This window comes from Sapajus apella, unplaced genomic scaffold (assembly GCF_009761245.1).
Source record: "Sapajus apella isolate SASKATOON/1434 unplaced genomic scaffold, GSC_monkey_1.0 scaffold119, whole genome shotgun sequence".
In the NCBI taxonomy this organism is placed as follows: Eukaryota; Metazoa; Chordata; class Mammalia; order Primates; family Cebidae; genus Sapajus; species Sapajus apella.
In genome coordinates, this window is record NW_022437059.1 from 2463430 (window position 1) to 2485112 (window position 21683).

The 21683-nt window shown below is 38.1% G+C and overlaps 2 protein-coding genes across 2 annotated transcripts in view; one reads left to right on the plus strand and one right to left on the minus strand.

Moving 5' to 3' along the window:
* Positions 1 to 9060: 9060 nt before the first annotated feature.
* LOC116538427 (olfactory receptor 10Z1) lies at positions 9061 to 10014 on the plus strand. The gene has a single exon (XM_032260815.1). The coding sequence runs from the start codon at positions 9061 to 9063 to the stop codon at positions 10012 to 10014; it is 954 nt and encodes a 317-aa protein (XP_032116706.1).
* Positions 10015 to 12197: 2183 nt separating this feature from the next.
* SPTA1 (spectrin alpha, erythrocytic 1) overlaps positions 12198 to 21683 on the minus strand; it is a 97676-nt gene continuing 88190 nt past the window's right edge. The window contains exons 50-52 of the mRNA XM_032260753.1: positions 15862 to 16008; positions 14948 to 15092; positions 12198 to 14423 (exon numbers count right to left, since the gene is read on the minus strand). Of these exons, the coding sequence (XP_032116644.1) occupies positions 14298 to 14423; positions 14948 to 15092; positions 15862 to 16008 (418 nt within the window). The 3' untranslated portion in view covers positions 12198 to 14297. The remainder of the gene's footprint in view (positions 14424 to 14947; positions 15093 to 15861; positions 16009 to 21683) is intronic.

Genomic DNA, 21683 nt, shown 5'->3' on the forward strand with positions numbered 1-21683 from the left:
GCTCCAAAGTGAATTCACTGTCAACGATTATGTTCCTCTGAAAGAAAATCTTCACAACATTGCTGGAAGCATACTTTGTTCACCACTCAAAAGAGACAGGGATTGATTTAGTCTGAAAAACTCTAAACATTGATTTAGTATGAGAGTCTGGATTCTTACTTTTATCACTGCTAGCTTAGTGACATTGGGAAAGCTGCTGCATCTTCTGGTTTTGAGTTTCCCCAGATGGGAAGTAAGAAAAAGGGTCCCAAGTTTATGCAAACTTTCATATTCTATGGCTTTCGAGTTTTGTGACATGAATTATGAAGTTAGTCCATACTTGATGTGATCAGCCCCCACTGCCCACTAAATTACAATGGTTTGGAGCCTTTTTTTCTACTGATTTAGAGGTATTGTTTGATTATTATAAGTGCTGGAGATTCCTCAGCTCTAGAGGTTTGGTTTTGGTTAGGAGATCCTAAGGGATTCCTCTCTCTTTCATCAGAGGCTTAAGATAACTTCCTCACCCAACTTTGTAATTTGCTCTCATTAGTTACAATGCTTTGTGTAACATGTAACTTGTAAAACTCTTCTGGGAGTCTCTTGAGATTTTAAACTTGCAGAGTTTATATCCTGCCCATAAACAATGCTTTCTGCTACTTTGTAAGTTTTGTTTTGGCAGAGAGGGTGAATAAAATTTGCAACCCTAACTGCTTATTCAATTCACTCTCTCACTGACAAAAATTCTCTCCTAGATCAGACTTTAGGCACACTCCTCTAAGCTCTCTTCTCCACTGGACTTCAAATTCAGGGTTCAGTGTCCATCGTTGTTGAGTCTGTACTACCTAATTGTAGCAAGGACCTTGCTAAGTGAGTTTGGAGAGAATCCCCTATCCTTGATATTCACTCACCCTCAATATCTAATCAAATTCCTCATCTTCTACCATCCTTTGGGTATTAGCTAATCACCCTGGCCTGTCTTCAGCAAGAGTCCCGTTAGAACAGTTTAGTGAGAATTTCCCTTTACTCCTGCTGTGGACTCCTATTCGCTGACTCTACTACCCATCCTTTGGCTATGGATCTCCACATTTCCATGCTGTATTCAAAATTGAGTCCAGTATTAAATGGAGGCCTGTTTCTCTCTATTGTAATAGTTCCTGAACAAAGTATATTTTGCTATCTTTACTGCATAGCTCTGGATTTCACTGACACCACTCACCACAAATATACTCATTATTTCCCTTTAATCACTGACTCCCTTTCTGGGTAGTTAAGAAAGACCTACAGTGTATTAAAAACTGCTCCAAGCATTGAAGGAGAACTCAGAAAAATACAAGAAATGATATCTTCTTACAAGGGGTTTATACTTCTTTGGAGGAAAGAAGGTCATGCCCATGAAAAGTGAATTGTAGGAAGCAGCACTGTAGGAAGCAGCACTGTAGTAAGCTGAGAACTACAACAATGATTAGATGAGGTAAGATTAAAAACAACTGGACCAGGTTGTCAGAAAGAGGTATAGAGGAGGGGTGTTGGAAAGACTTCTAAAAATAAGCACAAGTCAGTGGTGCTTGCTCATGGCTGTAATCCCATTGACTCAGGAGGCTGGGGGAGGGGGAGCATTGCCTTAGGGCAGGAGTTTAGACAAGCCTGGACAACATAGTGAGATCCCATCTCTAAAAATAAATAAAATAATAAACAAACAAATAAATAAATAAAATAGAGTGAAAACTGAGTTTCTGTTGTACTATAGGTTGTACTATCTTGTGGCAGTTCAGTACAAATACATCATTAGATGGAAAATAAGTATCTGAAAAGATATTCACCTGTATCACTTATTAGAAAATAAAAATTAAAAACAATATGATTCTACTATGTAAGTGTTCAAATACTTAAAATTAAGAAAAATATATTGACCATACCAGTGTTGGTGAGGATTTGAAAGAACTGTAACTCATACACTATTCTTAGAGATGTGTAAGTAATAAAATAGTCTCGAATTTTGAAAAATAATTTGTCAATCTCTTAAAAAGTTCAGTCTATTCAGGTTCCCAGGCATATAGTGAATAGTGAATAGTGAAAAATATTCACTACTTTTCCACCTTTCTTCTCTAAATACAACCAAATAACCTGTAAAGAATTAAATAGATCATCATAAAATGACTCTGAAGGGTAAAAAAGAAAGAGAAGGTGGACTGACCACAGGACTTGGAGAACACCACCATGGTAAGCTCCCTAGGATTTATTTTACCTCCCATAGATCCCAGACTGGGATGTGGAAAACCTTGAACTGTCAACAGGCATAGACAAAAACGAAGAAAGGAAAAGTAAAATTCATTGTCTTTGGTCAAAGGAAAAGGAAAAGAAAGCCAAACAGAGACTTAATAGGGAGACTCATCGCCAATGGCAATGAGAACTCTAATCTGTTCGTAGCTGCAATACTAAGGAAGCTTGAATCCTAATTCAATCCCTATCTCTCACCAGCCATTAAGACCTCATCTGCCCATAGTGACATGGTCAGCAGAGCCTAGAAGAGTAATCCATCCTCTGCCTCACACAACCTGACAGCAGCAGGATGATCATTGCCAGAAGAACCTGGGAAGCTCAGTTTGTCTCTTGGTCCAGTGTTGATTTGATAGGTGGTGAGCTCTTTGGTCCCAGAGTCTACGTCAACAAGGTCCAGGATGATTGCCAGAAACCTACTCACTAAGCCTAACAATGGAGACCTTAACATAATATGAAACATGCCAAGATACAATTGAAAATCACCCTTGATACCAAGAACCAAGAAAATATCAATTAAGTGAGAAAAGACAACCAACTGATGCCAGTACCAAGTGAACCAGAGGGTAGAACTGAAAATGATTTTAAAGTAGCCTCCATAAAATTGATTCAATAAGCAATTGCAAATTTCCTTGAAACATATAAAAAATAAAAAGTACAAAAGCAATAACAAAATGGGAATTACAGAAATGAAAAATATAATAAGTAATAGCTCAAGTTATTTCAGATCTGCTTGGGAAGTTCCCTTTATATTGGGGACTGCTAAATATTCATATATGGAGATAAATACCTAAATATTATGCATATTACTATTTTAAAATATTCCTGTTAGCTCATTTAAAAAATGTATTCAACAGAATTTAAATGCAACAGTAATCTTCTATTTTACATCTTCCATCAAAAACATATCTTATTTTTCTTTTGGAACATTTTTAATACACACACACACACACACAAATGTATATATATATTTGTGTGTGTGTGTATATATATATATGTATATATATATATGTATATATATATATACACATCTTTGGTTGACTGCCTTATACTTCCTATAACAAAATGTTTATTGGTTGATTGTAAATAAGTTTTTATTATATGTTATATAAAAGAGAGATTGTTAGTGTGAAAGTTAAAATTTTAAGGTAAAATTATCCCTGAATAAAAACACTGCTTTAAAATTACCTCATATATTCATAGCTAGTATTTATTTTTGTAAAAACAAAACAGATCAGAATCAGTTTTATTTTTACAGATAGAAACACTAGAAACTCTTATTTACAGTAGTAGGAAAAAAGTCATTAAAGGAACTTAAATGAATTTATTTTTTAATAGTAATGCTACTCAATTCTTTGAATTCCATCCAAGTTATGTAACATTCATAGGTTAATGATCTATCACTAAAAGTTAAATTCAATAATATAATTAGAGGATAAGTTTATCAGTTACTTTTTCTGCATTCCCCAAGTAATAAGGACTCTACTTAACCTGTAAAAAAAGGTGTTCACTGTTTATCATTAACATTCAATTTTTTTTCAGTTTCTAATTCATCATAAGTTTTTCAGTTATTATCAAATGACTGTCAAGTACGATTGTTTAGCTCTTTTTTCTAAACACTTTGCTTAATGTTTTATGTTCAGAAGCTTGGGAGAAATGAAAATACTATTGATTTCAATCACCTTGGTCCATAGATTCCTTTTTCGTTGTTGCTAAAATTCTTTTAGCCTATAATATGCATTAGCTATTTATGTACTCTTCTAGTCGCCTGACTTTGGAAAGGTTAAAGACATAGATTTCACTCATTCAATTTAGTAAACACTTTATGATAAAACTTATGTGACAGCAAGGACTTCCGCTTCCAGGTAGGGTCTTTGTGACCCAAAGAAAATATAGCGGTAGGTATCCTGAATTTTCTTGTTGCCTCATGTATCTCAGTCTTTGAGGTGGTAAAGTCAGCAACCCAGATACACAAATGAGCATAGTTTTTTGGTTTGTTTGTTTTTCAAGCCTAAGAAAAGCCTGCTTTCCAGTGCCAAAGACCAGGAGGGGACACCCTATTAAAAGTAATGCTAACTACATTCTAAAGAGTAACTGCTAACTACAGCTAAATACCACAGAAAGTACCATAACTCTATGTCACAAAAAGCCAGTGGGGAGTCTAGACTTCCACCTTCATGAGGCTGTAACAAGGTCCCTCAATGTCCTTGCTGGGGGGTGCTGTCAGAAAAGGCTTAGCAGGAAGCTAGGGTCTCTGCTATCTCTGCTGACTGATAACAAGCTCCCTCTTCCCCCCATCTCCCCCAGAGGTGTCTGTGAAGATCATGTAGGAAACTGGAATTTCCATCCTCACTTGGAAGAAGAAGTAAGACACCCCGTGGTATCAAAGACACTGCAGAGTCAGGATTTTCACCACTTCCTCAGTGATGCAGTGGAGGTTAAGGGAGCCCCACAGAGGCACTCCTTCAGAATGATCAATGTGGCGTAAGCAAAAGAGAGTAGGGAGCTGAAAATCCCACCCAGCCCAGCAGTAAGGAGGATGTTCTTACCATTCCTGAAGTCAATGGAGGCTGAGTGGAGAATCTGGACTTCTAGCCTAATTTAGTAGTAAACGTCAGGACTCCCACTTTCCCCTGTTGGAGCAGTGTTAGAAGCAGCCAGGTAAAACAGAAGGTTTAAATGAGATCCAAAGTCATAACATGATATCTAAAATACTCAGGTTCCAATAGAAAATACCTCATCATGCTAAGAACCAAGAAAATTTCCATTTACTTTTTCTTTCCAGTTTTTTTTGTTGTTGTCGTTGAGCAAATAGTAAACAGGATAAAACCAGATAATTCCATACCAAGACACATCATAGTCAAACTTCCAAAAAACTAAAGCCAAAAATATCTTAAAATTAGCAAGAAAAAGTGACATTTTACCTATAGGAAAAACGTATTTATCAAAGAATTGAACATTTTGGCAGTTGATGAGTGATATGTGTTTTCAGTATTCCATTAAAGCATGAGCCCTTAACAAAAAACCGAATTATCAGTTTAGCCAACAGCTCCAGCTTAATATCATTTAATTGTCTGAATATCAGATACAAATGATCTAACTCTGACAATCATCTCATTTCAAGCTTTTAGCATCAAAAAGAATACCAACTCATAGGTAAGACACACGAGGTATAGTTATAATGCAGTTTACTTGTCTCAAAGAACATATGTCTTTTTTAGGAACTAACATATGTAGTATTTTCTTTAACTCAAACACAAATTCACATATTTACTTTTAATGGAAATAAGTGCTAGGTTTATGACAGTCATAAAAACAGAGAGCTGACTCATCCAAAAGTGAACATCGCATTTCATTTAAAAAAGCATCATAAACCAAGGTTATTTTACAACGTATATTTTCTCTAAACTCCAAATATTTATTAATTCTCTCTTCAATGGGGAGAATTAAAACATCAAAACAGAACAGATGACTTGCAACTTTGCAGAGGAAAGGGAATGCTTATACTTTGCTGGAGGGAATGTAAATTAGTTCAGGTGCTGTGGAAGGCAGTTTGGAGATTTGTCAGGGACCTAGAGGCAGAAATTTGACCCAGCAATCCTATTACTGGGTATATACCCAATGAAATATAAATAATTCTACCATAGAGACACAGCACATGTATGTTCATTACCGTACTCTTCACAATACAAAAGACATGGAATCAACCCAGGTGCTCATCAATGGTAGAGTGGCTAGGGAAAATGTGGTACATGTATACCATGGAATACTACCCAGCCATAAAGGAGAATGAAATCATGTCCTTTGTAGCAATGTGGATGGAGCTGCAGGCCATTATTCTAAGCAAATTAACACAGTAACAGAAAACCAAATACTGAATGTTCTCATTTGTAAGTGGGAGCTAAATATTGAATACACATAGACACAAAGAAGGGAAAAATAGACACCAGGGCCTAATTGAGAGTCAAACGTGGGAGGAAAGTGACGACTGGAAAATTATCTATTATTATCCTGATTAACTAGGTTACAAAATTATCTGTATATCAGTGTCCTGTGAAATGCAATTTACTCATGTAAAACACATGCACATGTACCCCTTGAACCTAATAAAAGTTGGACTGTAAGCAAACAGCAAAAAACCCTAAAAAAATAGTGATAATACCACATGCTGACAAGGCTGTGGAGACAGGATCTCTCATAAACTGCTGGTAAGGATGCAAAATGGTGCAACTACTTTGGAAAATTGTTTGTCAGTTTCCTTTAAAACAAAACACATACTTACCATACCACCTTATAATTACTTTGGGCATTTCTCTCAGAGGGATCTTAATTTCCTTATAATAGCATATGTCTGTTCAAAAATTATGACAATGTGTTAGATTTACATATTTGGGACTAAGACATTGCAAATTTTCTACGTTTAACTGGAAAGACTTCAATGTTAAGTATGTACTTCAATGTAGAGTATGTTAAAAATACATACTGTAATTCCTAGACCAATAACTAAAACACCACTGCAAGAAAATAGTTATAAAATCAATTGTTATCTTTTGCCAACGTCTAACTCATCTTTTGGACCTTCCTAACCCCAAAGCATGTCCTGGGAATAATATGGTAAATAAAAGAAAGCCTTCTTAAATATACTTGCCACTGTATCACCAATTGGCTATGTTATCTTAGGTAAGTTATTTAATATTTTTCATGCCTCTGTTCTTATCAGAAAAATAGTAATAATAATCCTTAAATATTTTATTAAATTTATATAATGAAATTAGTTGATATCTGATGTTGAATACATGTTACCAATTACCATTGTTGTTTCTATGGAATCAGTGAATGAGTGAAGAGGTAGGTTAAAGGTGCAAATATTTACACCATTAGTATATCAGAGAAACATGCATTTTAAGAGCGACAAGTCAGATTAACCTAGTTCTAGGTGAACTTTTGGGACATTTTAAGGTTTCAAAACAATGTGAAGGTGGAAAATATATTACATGTCTGGGTGTAGATATTGCAGCTTTGTGGAAACTAAGGAAGAGAATGAAAATAAGGTAAAGTTGCTTTTAAAATGATGCATCTGAGAAAAAATGGAATAGACAAATGAGGATACAGGAAGAAGCTGACTCTGAAAAAGATCGGGATTTTCTTCAGAATGACAAACCAGATACATATCCAAAGTAGTTATATCAAGCTCTTGAGACAACAGTGGAGGAACAACTGAATTCTTGTTTATTTTTAAATTATACATCTTATGGTGTAAATTTATAAGCATAAATCCTTAGTTCTGTAATGTGATTAGACTCGGTTACACTTCTATAAAGTATAACTATTAACACTACCTCACTACACTGTTGTAAATTTTAAGAGATTTATCTTGTGAAAAAAATTAATGTACTATTTAGCACATGATACCATACCAATTATTTGAATCATGATCCTAGTCTCTTGTTCACATTCCCCTTTCTGCTTTCCCCAAAGGGATATTCCCAACTAATGACAAAAAACACAATTAGATGTGCTTCCTGAGACAGCACCCACTGGGACTAGAGAATCCTCCAAGAGAGAAGCTGTTTGGATGGAAGAAGATATGATTTACCACCTGGAGCTAGGGGTGTGGAAGAAGGTTTCTTGGTATCATTTGGAGACATCACACTGCTCAGAATAGGAGATTCCAAAATGCATCTCAAGTCTTTCTCCTGTGGGGCTAGCCTGCTGTGAGGCAGTCTAGTGTATGGGAGCTAAAAGGCAGGACTTGCTCTCTGAGCCTCCTCAGGTCAGTGTGAGCCTCTTCAGGTGAGTGGAGAACCTCCCTTGACTGATCTGTTATGCTTTGGTTTACAGTAGAGATTTTGGAGGCAGCAATACCTGATTTTTCGGCTGAGCGATACCTGCTGCACAACCTGCCTTGAGCCCTGACTTTTTCTTCAGTGTTCAATATAGATTTACAGGTAAAAGGAGCCTGCCCTACTCTGCCCAAGGAATTTGGAAGGGTAAAATGGTTTGGAAGAGGGGTTGTACAGATACAGTGATTATTGTTTAGCAAACTATTTCTTATTCTATATTCATATTAGTGAGTGCCCCATAGTCTCTAAAGAGGTTCATCATTGTATGGGGAAAATAACGACAGATTAAGACTCACCATACTTGCTTTCTAATCCTGGTTCTGTGTGACTTCAAGAAAGTCACTTCACCTCTCTTGGTCTTTGCCTGATCTATAAAACAAAATCCATCAAGATCAAGTCTCCCCACCTCCCTCTCAAGTTCTAACAAGCAATATGGGTGTGTCCATATGTGTATTCTTACGTGGCAGTGTATGTATAAAGATGATATAAATGTATATGTGGTATGCATATCTATGAATTTGCATGCTATCTAAATATATACATATTTGTAATGTATGTGCATGCCTGATATATTTGTGAATATGGCCATTAATAGTAAATGTATGTGTAGTTTTAAATGTGTAAAATATGCATAATTATGTGTGAATGCTATAAAGCATACATGCATCTGCATATATGTAGTCATATATATGTTTGCGTGCAAGTATGTGCAAATGAATATGTGCGGTTGTTTATCGATGTATATCTATATGCACAGTCATGTGAGAATGGATCCATACATTCGTATCTAATTCAACAAATATCTTTTTGAAGTTTGAGTCTAAATCAGACCTTCCTTTTTAAGTTACAAACACGAACAAGAAAAAAAGAATCCATATCATCCCACCTTTTAAAGAAGCTAGTCACCTACTGGCAAGGCAGAAAAAAATCAACAAATCTATCAGGGATATCTCTCAGAATGGGGCAGACCAATGTAACCTCCTGGAGAGATTTTGTCTTTCTGGGCTTCTCCAGTTTTGGGGAGTTACAACTCCTGCTCTTTGCCTTGTTCCTCTTTCTGTACCTCTTCACCCTGACCAGCAATGTCTTCATTATCATAGTCACCAGGCTGGATAGCCATCTGCACACACCCATGTACCTCTTCCTTTCCTTCCTATCCTTCTCCGAGACCTGCTACACTTTGGGCATCATCCCTAGGATGCTCTCTGGCCTGGCTATGGGGGACCAGGCTATCTCCTATGTGGGCTGTGCTGCCCAGATGTTCTTCTCCGCCTCATGGGCCTGTACTAACTGCTTCCTTCTGGCTGCCATGGGTTTTGACAGATATGTAGCCATCTGTGCCCCACTGTACTATGCCAGCCGAATGAATCCCACCCTCTGTGCCCAGCTAGTTGGCACCTCCTTCCTGAGTGGATACTTCTTTGGACTGGGAATGACACTGGTTATTTTCCACCTCTCATTCTGCAGCTCCCATGAGATCCAGCACTTTTTTTGTGACATGCCACCTGTGCTGAGCCTAGCCTGTGGGGATACAGGCCTGAGTGAGCTGGGAATCCTCATCCTCAGTCTTTTGGTCCTCTTGGTCTCCTTCTTCTTCATCACCGTCTCCTACACCTTCATCTTGGTGGCAATACTGAAGATCCCCTCTGCTGAGGGGCAGAAGAAGGCCTTCTCCACTTGTGCCTCACACCTCACAGTGGTCATTATTCACTATGGCTGTGCCTCCTTCATGTACTTACGGCCCAAAGCCAGCTACTCTCTTGAGAGGGACCAGCTTATTGCCGTGACCTATACTGTAGTGACCCCTCTCCTCAACCCTGTTGTTTATAGTCTAAGGAATAGGGCTGTACAGACAGCTCTGAGGAATGTTTTCAGAGGGAGATTGCTGGGTAAAGGATGTAGGTTACCCTGATAGGACACTTTCTTCCGAAGAAACCAAGCCAAAGGGTCAGATATTCAAGGCCTCAGGCCGAAGCTCTTTTACCGCCAATCCTCTGGAAGAGCCTCATCCTGCCTGCTGCCCTTCCTTCCACGCTTCCTGCTCTGCTCACTGCACGCAAGTCAAAATGAGCCTCAAATGTGAATTTTAACTTTCAGCCTCCTAGATGTCACCCCTAGTTACTGAAACCCATTGAGAATTAAAAATTTAATTAAGTTAATTAAGAATTGTTTAATTGAGCTGAACAAAATAAAGGAAGTTTGGAGTGGTCAAGTTCAAGGCAGGGCTGCCAGGAGCCTATCAGGGATACTGTAGAGATTTCTAAAATCATTACATAATTAGACTATTTGACCTGTAATGTTCTTCCAAGACTTGAAACCTGGTGAATATCAGCTTGACAGGTTAGGTTAATGCTTTGTTAAATGAATAGGTGGATTATTCTTACTCCTACTGGGTGTCTTTTTATGTTTTTATATTTTAAAAATTTCAACTTTTATTTTATATACAGTGGGGTACATGTGCTTATAGGCTCGTCATTGTGCTGTTGACAGTAGCAAAGACATGAAATCATATTTTTATATGGTTGCCCCACTATCTCTATTACTTTACCCTTTTTGTTTTAGTTGATTTTCCAAGCAGGGTAGTATATCTTTCTGAAAATACATTTATTTCCTTTTTTTTTGAGAATTTTTAATGCTTTCTGGTAGCTTCAGAATCTTGCATGTCAGAGACCCACCTCATTTAGGTCATTCACTAAACTAGATACTGTCCTTTTGAATTTATTGCAGAACTATTTGTTCTGCCTATTTTACTTTCTACAAACAGTGTGTTATATATAGTGGCAGACATTATTAGAGAAAATGTAGTGAACTCTCAAGACTGTCAGGCAGGGGTTTGAATGGAAGCTCTTCAACTTACTAGCTGTGTAACTCTACGTAAGTTCTTTATCATTTTTCAGCTTCAAAGTTCTTATCTGTAAATGGTTGTAACTTCAGTTTTGTGTTGGTGACTAAACAGGATCATGAATACAAAGAACTTAGCACAACCCTTGGATCATAGCGATCTTCTAATAAGTTCCAGTTGCTGTTACTAAAATGTGTGAAGGAAAAAGGTATTGGCTTTTAGTTTAGGGAGAATCTAGGTGGAGGATCAGAGAAGACTTCATGTTTTAAAGAGTACTTGAACTTGTTCCTAAAGGATGAGTGAGCTTTGAATGCACTGACTGGAGAGAAAGTACATTCTCAGAAGAGAGAACATAACAGCCAAAGGCTTGATGGTAAGACAATACAGGCCTGTTTTAGAGTGTGTGAGTTGTTTAGAGGGGCTGGAAATGCCTCACGAATAATGCAGACAAGTTAGTTTGAATCAAGACTTACTTGTTGAAAGAATTTGAATATCTTGCTTCAGACATGGTCCTTTTGTCCATAGGAGGTAAGGCACAGTAAAACTGTGAGCAGAGAGTGGCATCTGGGAAGGGATTTAGGAAGATTAATCCAGCAGCAGAGGGGATAATAGATTTCAGCAGAGAGAAGCCAGAGGCAAGGAGATCAGCAAGAAACCCATTGCTATCAGCTTAAAGAAAGGCAGAAAGGCTTGAATATGGTTAGTCACACCAGAGACAGAAGGAAACCACAAACATAAGATTTTGAGAAGGTAGGATTCACAGGGTTTGGCAGTGGGATAGAAGTGAGGCATGGCTTGAGAGACAAGGGAAGAATTTAGGTTGAGAAGGTGTTTTTCAGATAGAAATCCACATTTTTCCATTGTCTCAGGAAAGAAACACATCCTCTAATAGAAATTTGATGAAAAAGAAATTTGAGAGGAAGGAAGCTAGATCTCAGAGAGGAGAACCAGGACAAAGAGAAGTAGGTGAATTAGCCAGGCAGCCAAAAGGGCCTCGTCAGGGGAGAAAGACCATCTGCTCTAGGGGTCTTTTCACTATAGGGAAAAGTAATCCTTCATTGCACTGAGGCCACGTGAGCAAATTCATTTCACCAATTCATTCAGTCCACTCAGCATAACATTGGATAAATGCACACTGACCAATGGTTGGTAAAGATGTTTCAAGAATTGCTAAGCAATACTTAAAGGTCTAATTTCCACACGTAGTAGTCTTAAGTATGTAAGGGTATAAAATCAGTTCGAGGGATTTTTTCCAAACAGGTGTTTCTGGGATCTATCTCTACAGACCTTGAAATAATTGATCTGGGATAGGGACAACATAGTCTTCAAAATCTTTGGTGAATCAAATTTTCTCCCTTGATTAAGTATGTGACTATGTGCTTAAAAAGGGCAAAGTCTTATTTCAGGTACACATGAACAGTAAAACAAAGGTCCTTCTGCTATGAACATGACCACATATGCCCAACTCCTGGTCCTTTGAAAGAGCCAATTAATACCAGAAACTCTGGAGTCAGACTTGTTAGGTTTTAAATCTAATCCTGACTAACTAAGAAGATAATTAGAAAGATAGGGCAAGGATTTCAGTTTAAAGTTGGTAGAAGGTCAAGAAAAGATAAGAATTAGGAGGCACTTAACTCTGAGAGGAAGAGGGAAATTTGATGCAAATTCTAATTATAATATTATATGTCAAACATTTATAACCCCTGCTAAATTATTTATGCAGATTGCAATATTATTACTACTTTTTACTTGAGTGCATAGGTGGACAGATCTGATTTCGGAAAAAGCTATATACAGTTATGACAGTTTCATCTGATGTTATTTTTATTTTGGTTTTCTAGCCTTTATATTAACCAATCTCTTTTTTAGGGTGAAGCTAATTATTCTTTGTCTTTAAGAGCATGATTTGACCCACTAAATGACTAATAATACTATTTAGGCTTTGAAAAATTTTGGCAGGCTTAGCATTGGGGGAATGAAACCACATCTGCCTTTGCTTATGATTATTTTCAGCACAAATAGTTTTAGACTATCCATATGTGGTAAGGGTGATATTAAACAATACTAATTTTTGATGGCCTATAACTTTTCTAACTGTGCTATTTTTGGTAACTCATAATAAGACAATTTAGACATTTATGAACATTAATTTTGAAAATACTTTCTGCTTGTTACATTCTGTAATATTTGACTATTTAAGAAAAGAATCACTAAAACACCTGTATATGTTGTTAGCATTAGTGATAACTTTTTATCTTTAACCAATTTTTTAAAAGGCTCCTGTGACAGCATTTACCCAGGACAGATTAATTTCCATGCCAAAGGAAGGGACTGGTACTTAAGATGGTAATCAAGTGGCAACATTAATGAATTGGTGAGTGGGAACTATTTGTGCAGAATGCTAGGAGTTTTATAACAGCAAGTAAATGATCTCAGATTTCTCACCAGCAAATGACACCATTACTGTTCATAAATCAATTCAGAATGTCAGCATGTAAATCTGTTCAGAGTAAACCTGGCCTGAAAGTTTCTGAAGATAGCATTACCTCTTCCTTTTTAAATTAATTCTTTAAATTAATTTAAAAAATAATTGTATTAACTATTACTTTAATAGGATATGGAAGTATTATTTTTATTACATTAAAACTTAAGAGAAAATGCAGGAGCCTGGAGGACACTAGAAAACCCTGCTTTGCTGGAATTTTGTCATTCTGAAAATAACAACATATACTATAATTTTGAAGTATGGAAAAAATAAGTTAAAAATAAAGCAGGTGTTATGCGGATCTGTGTGTTGTTTCATTGTGCAAACTAAAATACTGATGTTCCCCGGGATATCAAATACCTTCATTTTCAAATTTAAATTTGAATATATTCCAAAGTTTAAAAAATAATTTGCAAATTGCCTTGGATTTTATTTATCTACTCTACCATGGCCTTTCTTTACGGTACAATTAGCTGCCCACCCTTATATGAGTACATTTCCCAGAAATACAGAAGTTCAACATTTTACTTAACTTTTCCCCAAAAATATTTTTAAAAAGAAGTACTTTATTCTATTATCAGAATAAAACAAAAAATAATGATATGCAAAACAGAACAAATAAAAATAGAAACCTTGACGCCCCTCAGCAGTGACTAGTTGCGTACAAAATAGCTTCCACTCCTCCAACTCTATTAACCTATCACCCACCCTTGAGATTATTTAAGATCCTGCAATAAGTGTAATACACACACACATACACACACACACACACACGGCCATCTTTATCTTCCACATTTGCCTGTACTCTTCACCTCCCAGTAAATTTCTCATGACACTAAGATTTTCTTGATCCACGAGGAGCTGCTTATTAGTTGCCAAAGTAGGAGTTGGTGAAGCCAACGTAGTCGTAGCCAGAGTGATGGCTTCGACCCCGTGGGTCCATATATTGCTGCATATGTGTGGCACAGAATGACACTTGCTCGGGGGTAAGGGCCTGGAAAGCATAAAAAGAAAAATACAGTTACAGGGATTTGAAATAGCTGGTTCCTTGGGGCTTCCTGTATTATGCCCTAAATGCAGGAGATGGAGAGTCTCTGGAAAAAGCAAGCCCTGTTTCTATTACACATAATTTTTTTCTCATAAATTTATAATTTCTAATGAGTAACTTAACTTTTAAACTCAGCCTTTTCTTGAAAAAGAGAGCTTACTCACTTTGACTATTCTATGAATTCCATTCCCTAAGGTTGTTTTATTAAACAGAAGGGATAAGAAATAGCCTTAAAAACTGAGTTGCAGATTTTGAATTGACTCACAGATTCAATAAAGAACCACAGTACGTTTTTGAGTTGGGTCAAGACAAAATGAAGTGGTGACCAAAGCAAATTACAACTTGTGCAAGGGAAGATCTAAAAAAAAAAAAAATGTGGGTGGGTTTTTTCGAAGTAGGCCACCAGGCCTGAGATGTCCAAAATTCAGATTAGGATGACAGTATAGTAGTAGAAGCAACCAAAATCGGACCTGCTTCATGTCTTCTTTGGTAATATATGCCTTGCCCTCCGCCAGCGCTTGGAAAGCATTCTCTATTTCATCGCTGGACTTGATGTTTTCTGACTCCTTGTCAATCAGGAATGAGGTATAGTCCTCCAGTGAGACATAGCCCTTCCTGTGGGAGAAATGAATCAGGAGCTGTGCCTTCACAAGGCAGAGAAGGAAGCTCCCCCCCCCCCCCCCCCCCACCTTAAAAATGTACTCAGTGTCTCAGAAACAGAGGGAAGCCAGATATGCCAAGTGCCTCTTCCAGCTAAGCTTTCTGAGATGAGATGGGTTATGCTCTCCATTTTGGCTCCCCTTCATCACCCTCTTACAGCCAAATATACGCTCTTTACTAAGCTCCAGACTCTGTTTCGACATGGGTCATTCAGCCTGACTCTCAGTGAATTTTGAAATTTCCCATCAGCACCAGTCCTTAGGTACCTCAAATAATTTCTGGTCTTATTTGGGTTTTAGTATTAGCAAGAAGTAGTTCCTAACAGTAGCTTGATCTCTCGATGATTCTAACACATTCTCGTAAGCACACAACAAACCCCACCCCATGTGTTGGTCTCTGACTCACTTATGTCTCCTTAAGATCTCACATACATGAAGAGATTCTTCTCTCCAGTCTCATTCTCAAAAGCAGCTGAAATTCATAGACTGAACATAAATCATGAATTGGGGAAATTGCAAAGTTAGTTCTTGAGTTGAAGTTAGCACCATTTACTGCTGAGCTAATCTTGAAAGGGCACCAAGAGCTGCCTAATTCACTTACGGTTGTCTATTTCTTTCTATTTTCAGATGAGTTAATTTTATGTTTTACGGATCATTTTACTCTCTGTGATTCTTCCTCCAAACCCCAATCCCTGCTGTGGTCCGAACCTTGGTCCTCTTCCTACCTCCCTGGATCCACGGCATCCAGGAACTTCTCAAACTTGGGCTCAGGTTCACCCTCCTCCACCATAGGCAAGTAGTAATTGAGTCCTCTTAGGCAGGACCGGAACTCTTTGTGAGTCAAGCGCCCTGTCAAATTCTCATCAAAGTGTCTAAAGAATAAAAAAAGAAAAAAAATTATCAAGCTCAATAGAACAGAAAGGAACATGTCTGATTGTGTCAGCTGGAAACTTTATTGACCTGTCATAAAGCTGTCAGAGGACTGAATAGAAAGGCTGTTTGTGAGAGATCCAAGATGGCCAAATAGGAACAGCTCTGGAGTGCAGTTCCCAGTGAGAAGAATGCAGAGGGTGAGTGATCACAGCATTTCCAAATGAGTTTTTACTGCCCACAGACCAGGAGATTCCCAGGCTGAAAAGTGCCACGAGTTTCCAGCACTGCTGTTTCAGCTGGCGCTGCCGGTCTCTGCACAAAAACTCACACAAATCCGGGTGGCTGTTTCAACAGGTACCTGGAACGCCTGGGATACAGAGCCACCCATTCAACTGAAAAAAAGGGGGCTGAAACAGGGATCCAGGTGATCTGGCTCAGTGGGTCCCACCCCCCACAAAGACCAGCAATCTGAAATGCTCTGGATAGAGAGTTTCGTAGCAAGCACAGCAGGACCAGGGCTACTCCAGCTCAGTGGGGGGAAGGGCGTCAGCCATTACTGAGGCAGTCTACCACTACCAAGGCAGTCCACCATTACCGAGGCAGTCCAACATTACTGAGGCAGTCTGCCATTACCGAGGCGATCTGCCATTACTGAGGCAGACCACCATTACCAAGGCAGTTCTAACAGGAAGTTCACACAACAGCTATAACAGCAGCTCAGTAACGCCTCTGCTGGCAGACTGTGACTAGGCTACCACCTTGCTGGGCAGGGCATCTCTGAAAAAAGGCAACAGCATATCAGGAACTTATAAATAAAGCCCCACCTTCCCAGGACAGAGCACCTGAGGAAAAAGGCATTTATGAGTTCCCCTGCAGCAGACTAAACGTACCTGCCCAGAAGCTCTGAATGGAACAACAGAGCTCCCAGCTCAGCACTTGAGCTCCTATAAGGTATAGACTGTCTCCTCAAGCAGCTCTGAGAAGCTGTATATCCCTGAACCCTGTATATCCAAAGAGACACCTTGTAAAGGAGAGCTCAGGCTGACATCTGGTGGATACACTTCTAGGATGAGGATAACAGAAGAAGAAACTGGTAGCAACCCTCACTGTTTTGCAGCCTCTGTGGGTGACCCCCAGGCAAGGAGGGTCTGGAGTGGACCTCCAGCAGGCCTACAGCAGAGGGGCCTGGTGGTTGGAAGAAAAACTAAAAAGCAGGAAGAAATAAGGTCAGCATCAACAAAAAGGATATCCACTCAGAGACCCCCATCTAAAAGTCACCAATGACAAAGACCACAGGTAGATAAATCCATAAAGATGGGAAGAAACCAGTGCAAAAAGGATAAAAACACCAAAAACCAGAATTCCTGTCCTCCTCCAAGGGATCATAACTCCACACCAGGAAGGGAACAAAGCTGGATGGAGAATGAGTCTGATGAATTGGCAGAAACAGTCTTCAGAAGGTGGATAACAACAAATATCTCTGAGCTAAAAGCACATGTTCTAACCCAAAGCAAAGAAACTAAGAACCTTGAAAACAGGTTAGAAGAAATGCTAACAAGAATAAACAGCTTCAAGAAGAATATAAATGACCTGATAGAGATGAAAAACACAAGAACTTCACGAAGCAAACACAAGTTTCAGTAGCCAAATCAACCAAGCAGAAGAAAGTGTATCAGAGATTGAAGATCAACTCAATGAAATAAAATGAGAAGGCAAGATTAGAGAAAAAAATAGTGAAAAGAAATGAACAATCATGGGATTATGTGAAAAGACCTAATCTACACTTGATCAGTGTACCAGAAGATGACGGAGAGAATGAATCCAAGCTGGAAAACACTCTTCAGGATACTATCCATGAGAACTTCCCAACCTAGCAAGGCAGGCCAACATTCAAGTTCAGGAAATACAGAGAACACCACGAAGATATTCCTCAAGCAGAGAAACCACAAGGCACATAATTATCAGATTCACCAGGGTTGAAATGAAGGAAAAAATGCTAAGGGCAGCCAGAAAGAAAGGTCGAGTTACCCACAAAGGGAAGCCCATAAGACTCACAGAGGATCTCTCAGCAGAAACCCTACAAGCCAAAAGAGAGTGGGGGCCAATATTAAACATCCTTAAAAAAAGGACCTTGCAACCTAGAATTTCATATCCAGCCAAACTAAGATTCATAAGTGAAGAAGAAATAAAATCCTTTAGGAACAAACAATTGCTGAGAGATTTCATCACCACCAGGCCTGCCTTACAAGAGCTCCTGAAAGGAGCACTAAACACAGAAAGGAAAAGCCGGTACCAGCCACTCCAAAAACATACCAAATGTAAAGACCATAGACACAATGAAGAAATTATGCCAACCAAAGGGCAAAACAACTAACCAGTAATAAAATGGCAGGATCAAATTCACACATAACAATATTAACATTAAATGTCAACGGACTAAATGCCCCAATAAAAAGACACAGACTGGCAAATTGGATAAAAAGCCAAGAACCATCGGTGTGCTGTATTCAGGAAACCCATCTCATGTGCAAAGACACACATAGACTCAAAATAAAGGAATGGGAGAAGATTAACTAAGTAAATGGAGAGAAAAAAAATGCTGGGGTGGCAATCCTAGTCTCTGATAAAATGGACTTTAAACTAACAAAAATCAAAAGAGACAAAGAAGGGCATTATATAATAGTAAAAGGATCAATACAACAAGAGGAGCTAATGATCTTAAGCATATACGCACCCAATATAGGAGCACCTAAATACATAATGCAAGTTCTTAATGACCTACAAAGAGACTTAGACTTCCACACAATAATGGTGGGAGACTTTAACACTCCACTGTCAGTATTAGACAGATCAACGAGACAGAAAATCAACAAGGAAATCCAGGACTTGAATGCAGATCTGGACCAAGTAAACTTAATAGACATTTACAGAACTCTTAACCCCAAATCCACAGAATATACATTCTTCTCAGCACCACATCGCAATTACTCTAAAATCAATCAAATAATTGGGAGTAAATCACTCCTCAGCAAATGCAATAGAATGGAAATCATAACAAACAGTCTCTCAGACCACAGTGCAATCAAATTAAAACTTAGGATTAAGAAACTAACTCAAAACTGCACAACTTCATGGAAAATGAACAACTGGCTCCTGAATGTAGACTGGATAAATAATGAAATGAAGGCAGAAATAAAGATGTTCTTCAAAACCAATGAGAATGAAGACACAACGTACCGGATCCTATAGAACATATTTAAAGCAGTGTCTAGAGGGAAATTTATAGCAATAAATGCCCACATGAGAAACAGGGAAAGATCTAAAATCAACACCCTATCATCAAAATTAAAAGAGCTAGAGGAGCGAGATCAAAAAAACTCAAAAGATAGCAGAAGACAAGAAATAACTAAGATCAGAGCAGAACTGAAGGAGATGGAGACACACAAAACCCTTCAAAAAATCAACAAATCCAGGAGCTGGTTTTTTGAAAAGATCAACAAAATAGACTGCTAGACAGACTAATAAAAAAATAAAAGAGAGAAGAATCAAATAGACATAATAAAAAATGATAAAGGGGACATCTCCACCAATTCCACAGAAATACAAACTACCATCAGAGATTACTACAAAGAATTCTAGACACACAAAACAGTAAACATGGAAAGAATGGATAAATTCCTGGACACTTGCGTTCTCCCAAGACTAAAACAGGAAGAAGCTGAATCCCTGAATAGACCAGTAACAAGGGCTGAAGTTGAGGCATAAATTAGCAGCATATCAACTAAAAAAAGCCCAGGTCCAGATGGGTTTACAGCCGAATTCTACCAGACTTACAAAGAGGAGCTGATACCATTCCTTCTGAAACTCTTCCAAACAATACAAAAAGAGAGAATCCTCCCCAACTAATTTTATGAGATCAATACCATCCTAATACCAAAACCGGGCAGAGACGCAACTGAAAAAGAAAACTTCAGGCCAATATCCATGATGAAGATCGATGCAAAAATCTTCAACAAAATACTGGCAAACAGAATGTAACAGCAAATCAAAAAGCTTATTCATCATCATTAAGTAGGCTTCATCCCAGGGATGCAAGGCTGGTTCAACATACGCAAGTCTATAAATGCAATCCATCACATAAACAGGACCAAAGACAAAAACCACATGATTATCTCAATAGATGCAGAAAAGGCCTTCAACAAAATTCAACAGCACTTTATGCTAAAAACCCTCAATAAACTAGGCATCGATGGTATGTATCACAAAATAATAAAAGCTATTTACGACAAATCCACAGCCAATATCATACTGAACAGGAAAAACTGGAAGCATTACCTTTGAAATCTGGCATAAGACAAGCATGCCCTCTTTCACCACTCCTATTCAATGTAATATTGGAAGTTCTAGCCAGGGCAATCAGGCAAGAGAAAGAAGTAAAGAGTATTCAAATAGGAAGAGAGAAAGTCAAATTGTCTCTGTTCGCAGATGACATGATTGTATATTTAGAAGACTCCATTGTCTCAGCCCAAAATCTCCTGAAACTGATAAACAACTTCACCAAAGTCTCAGGATACAAAATCAATGTGCAGCAATCACAAGCATTCCTATACACCAATAACATACTAACAGAGAGCCAAATAAAAAGTGAACTCCCATTCACAATTGCTACAAAGAGAATAAAATACCTAGGAATACAACTATTAAAGGATGTAAAGGACCTCTTCAAGGAGAACTACAAACCACTGCTCAGGGAAATAAGAGAGGACACAAACAGATGGAAAAACATCCCATGCTCATGGTTGGGAAGAATCAACATAGTGAAAATGGTCATACTGCCCAAAGTAATTTATAGATTCAATGCTATCCCCATCAAGCTAACAATGACCTTCTTCACAGAACTGAAAAAAAAATCACCTTAAACTTCAGATGGAACCAAAAGAGAGCCCTCATAGCCAAAACAATCCTAAGCAAAAATAACAAAGCCAGAGCCATCACACTGCCTGACTTCAAACTATATTACAAGGCCACAGTAATCAAAAGAGCATGGTACTGGTAGCAAAACAGAGACATAGACCGATGGAACAGAATAGAGACCTCAGAAGCAACACCACACATCTACCATCATCTGATCTTTGACAAACCTGAGAAAAACAAGCAATGGGGAAAGGATTCCCTGTTTAATAAATGGTGTTGGGAAAACTCGTTAGCCCTGTGCAGAAAGCAAAAACTGGACCCCTTCCCGACACCTCACACTAAAATTAACTCCAGATGGATTAAAGATTTAAACATAAGACCTAACACCATAAAAACCCTAGAAGAAAACCTAGGCAAAACCATTCAGGACATAGGCACAGGCAAGGGCTTCATGACTAAAACACCAAAAGCAATGGCAACAAAAGCCAAAATAGACAAATTGGATCTAATTAAAGTCCACAGCTCTGTACAGCAAAGAAAAGAATCATTAGAGTGAACCAGCAACCAAAAGAATGGGAAAAAATTTTTGCAATCTACCTACCTGACAAAGGGCTAATACCCAGAATCTAGAAAGAACTAAAACAGATTTACCAGAAAAAAACAAACAAACCCATTCAAAAGTGGGCAAAGGATATGAACAGACACTTTACAAAAGAAGACATCGATGAGGCTCACAAACATATGAAAAATGCTCATTATC

Excerpts from the sequence above, each read along its gene's own strand:
- LOC116538427 (XM_032260815.1), top strand. The coding sequence starts at position 9,061 with ATGGGGCAGACCAATGTAACCTCCTGGAGAGATTTTGTCTTTCTGGGC.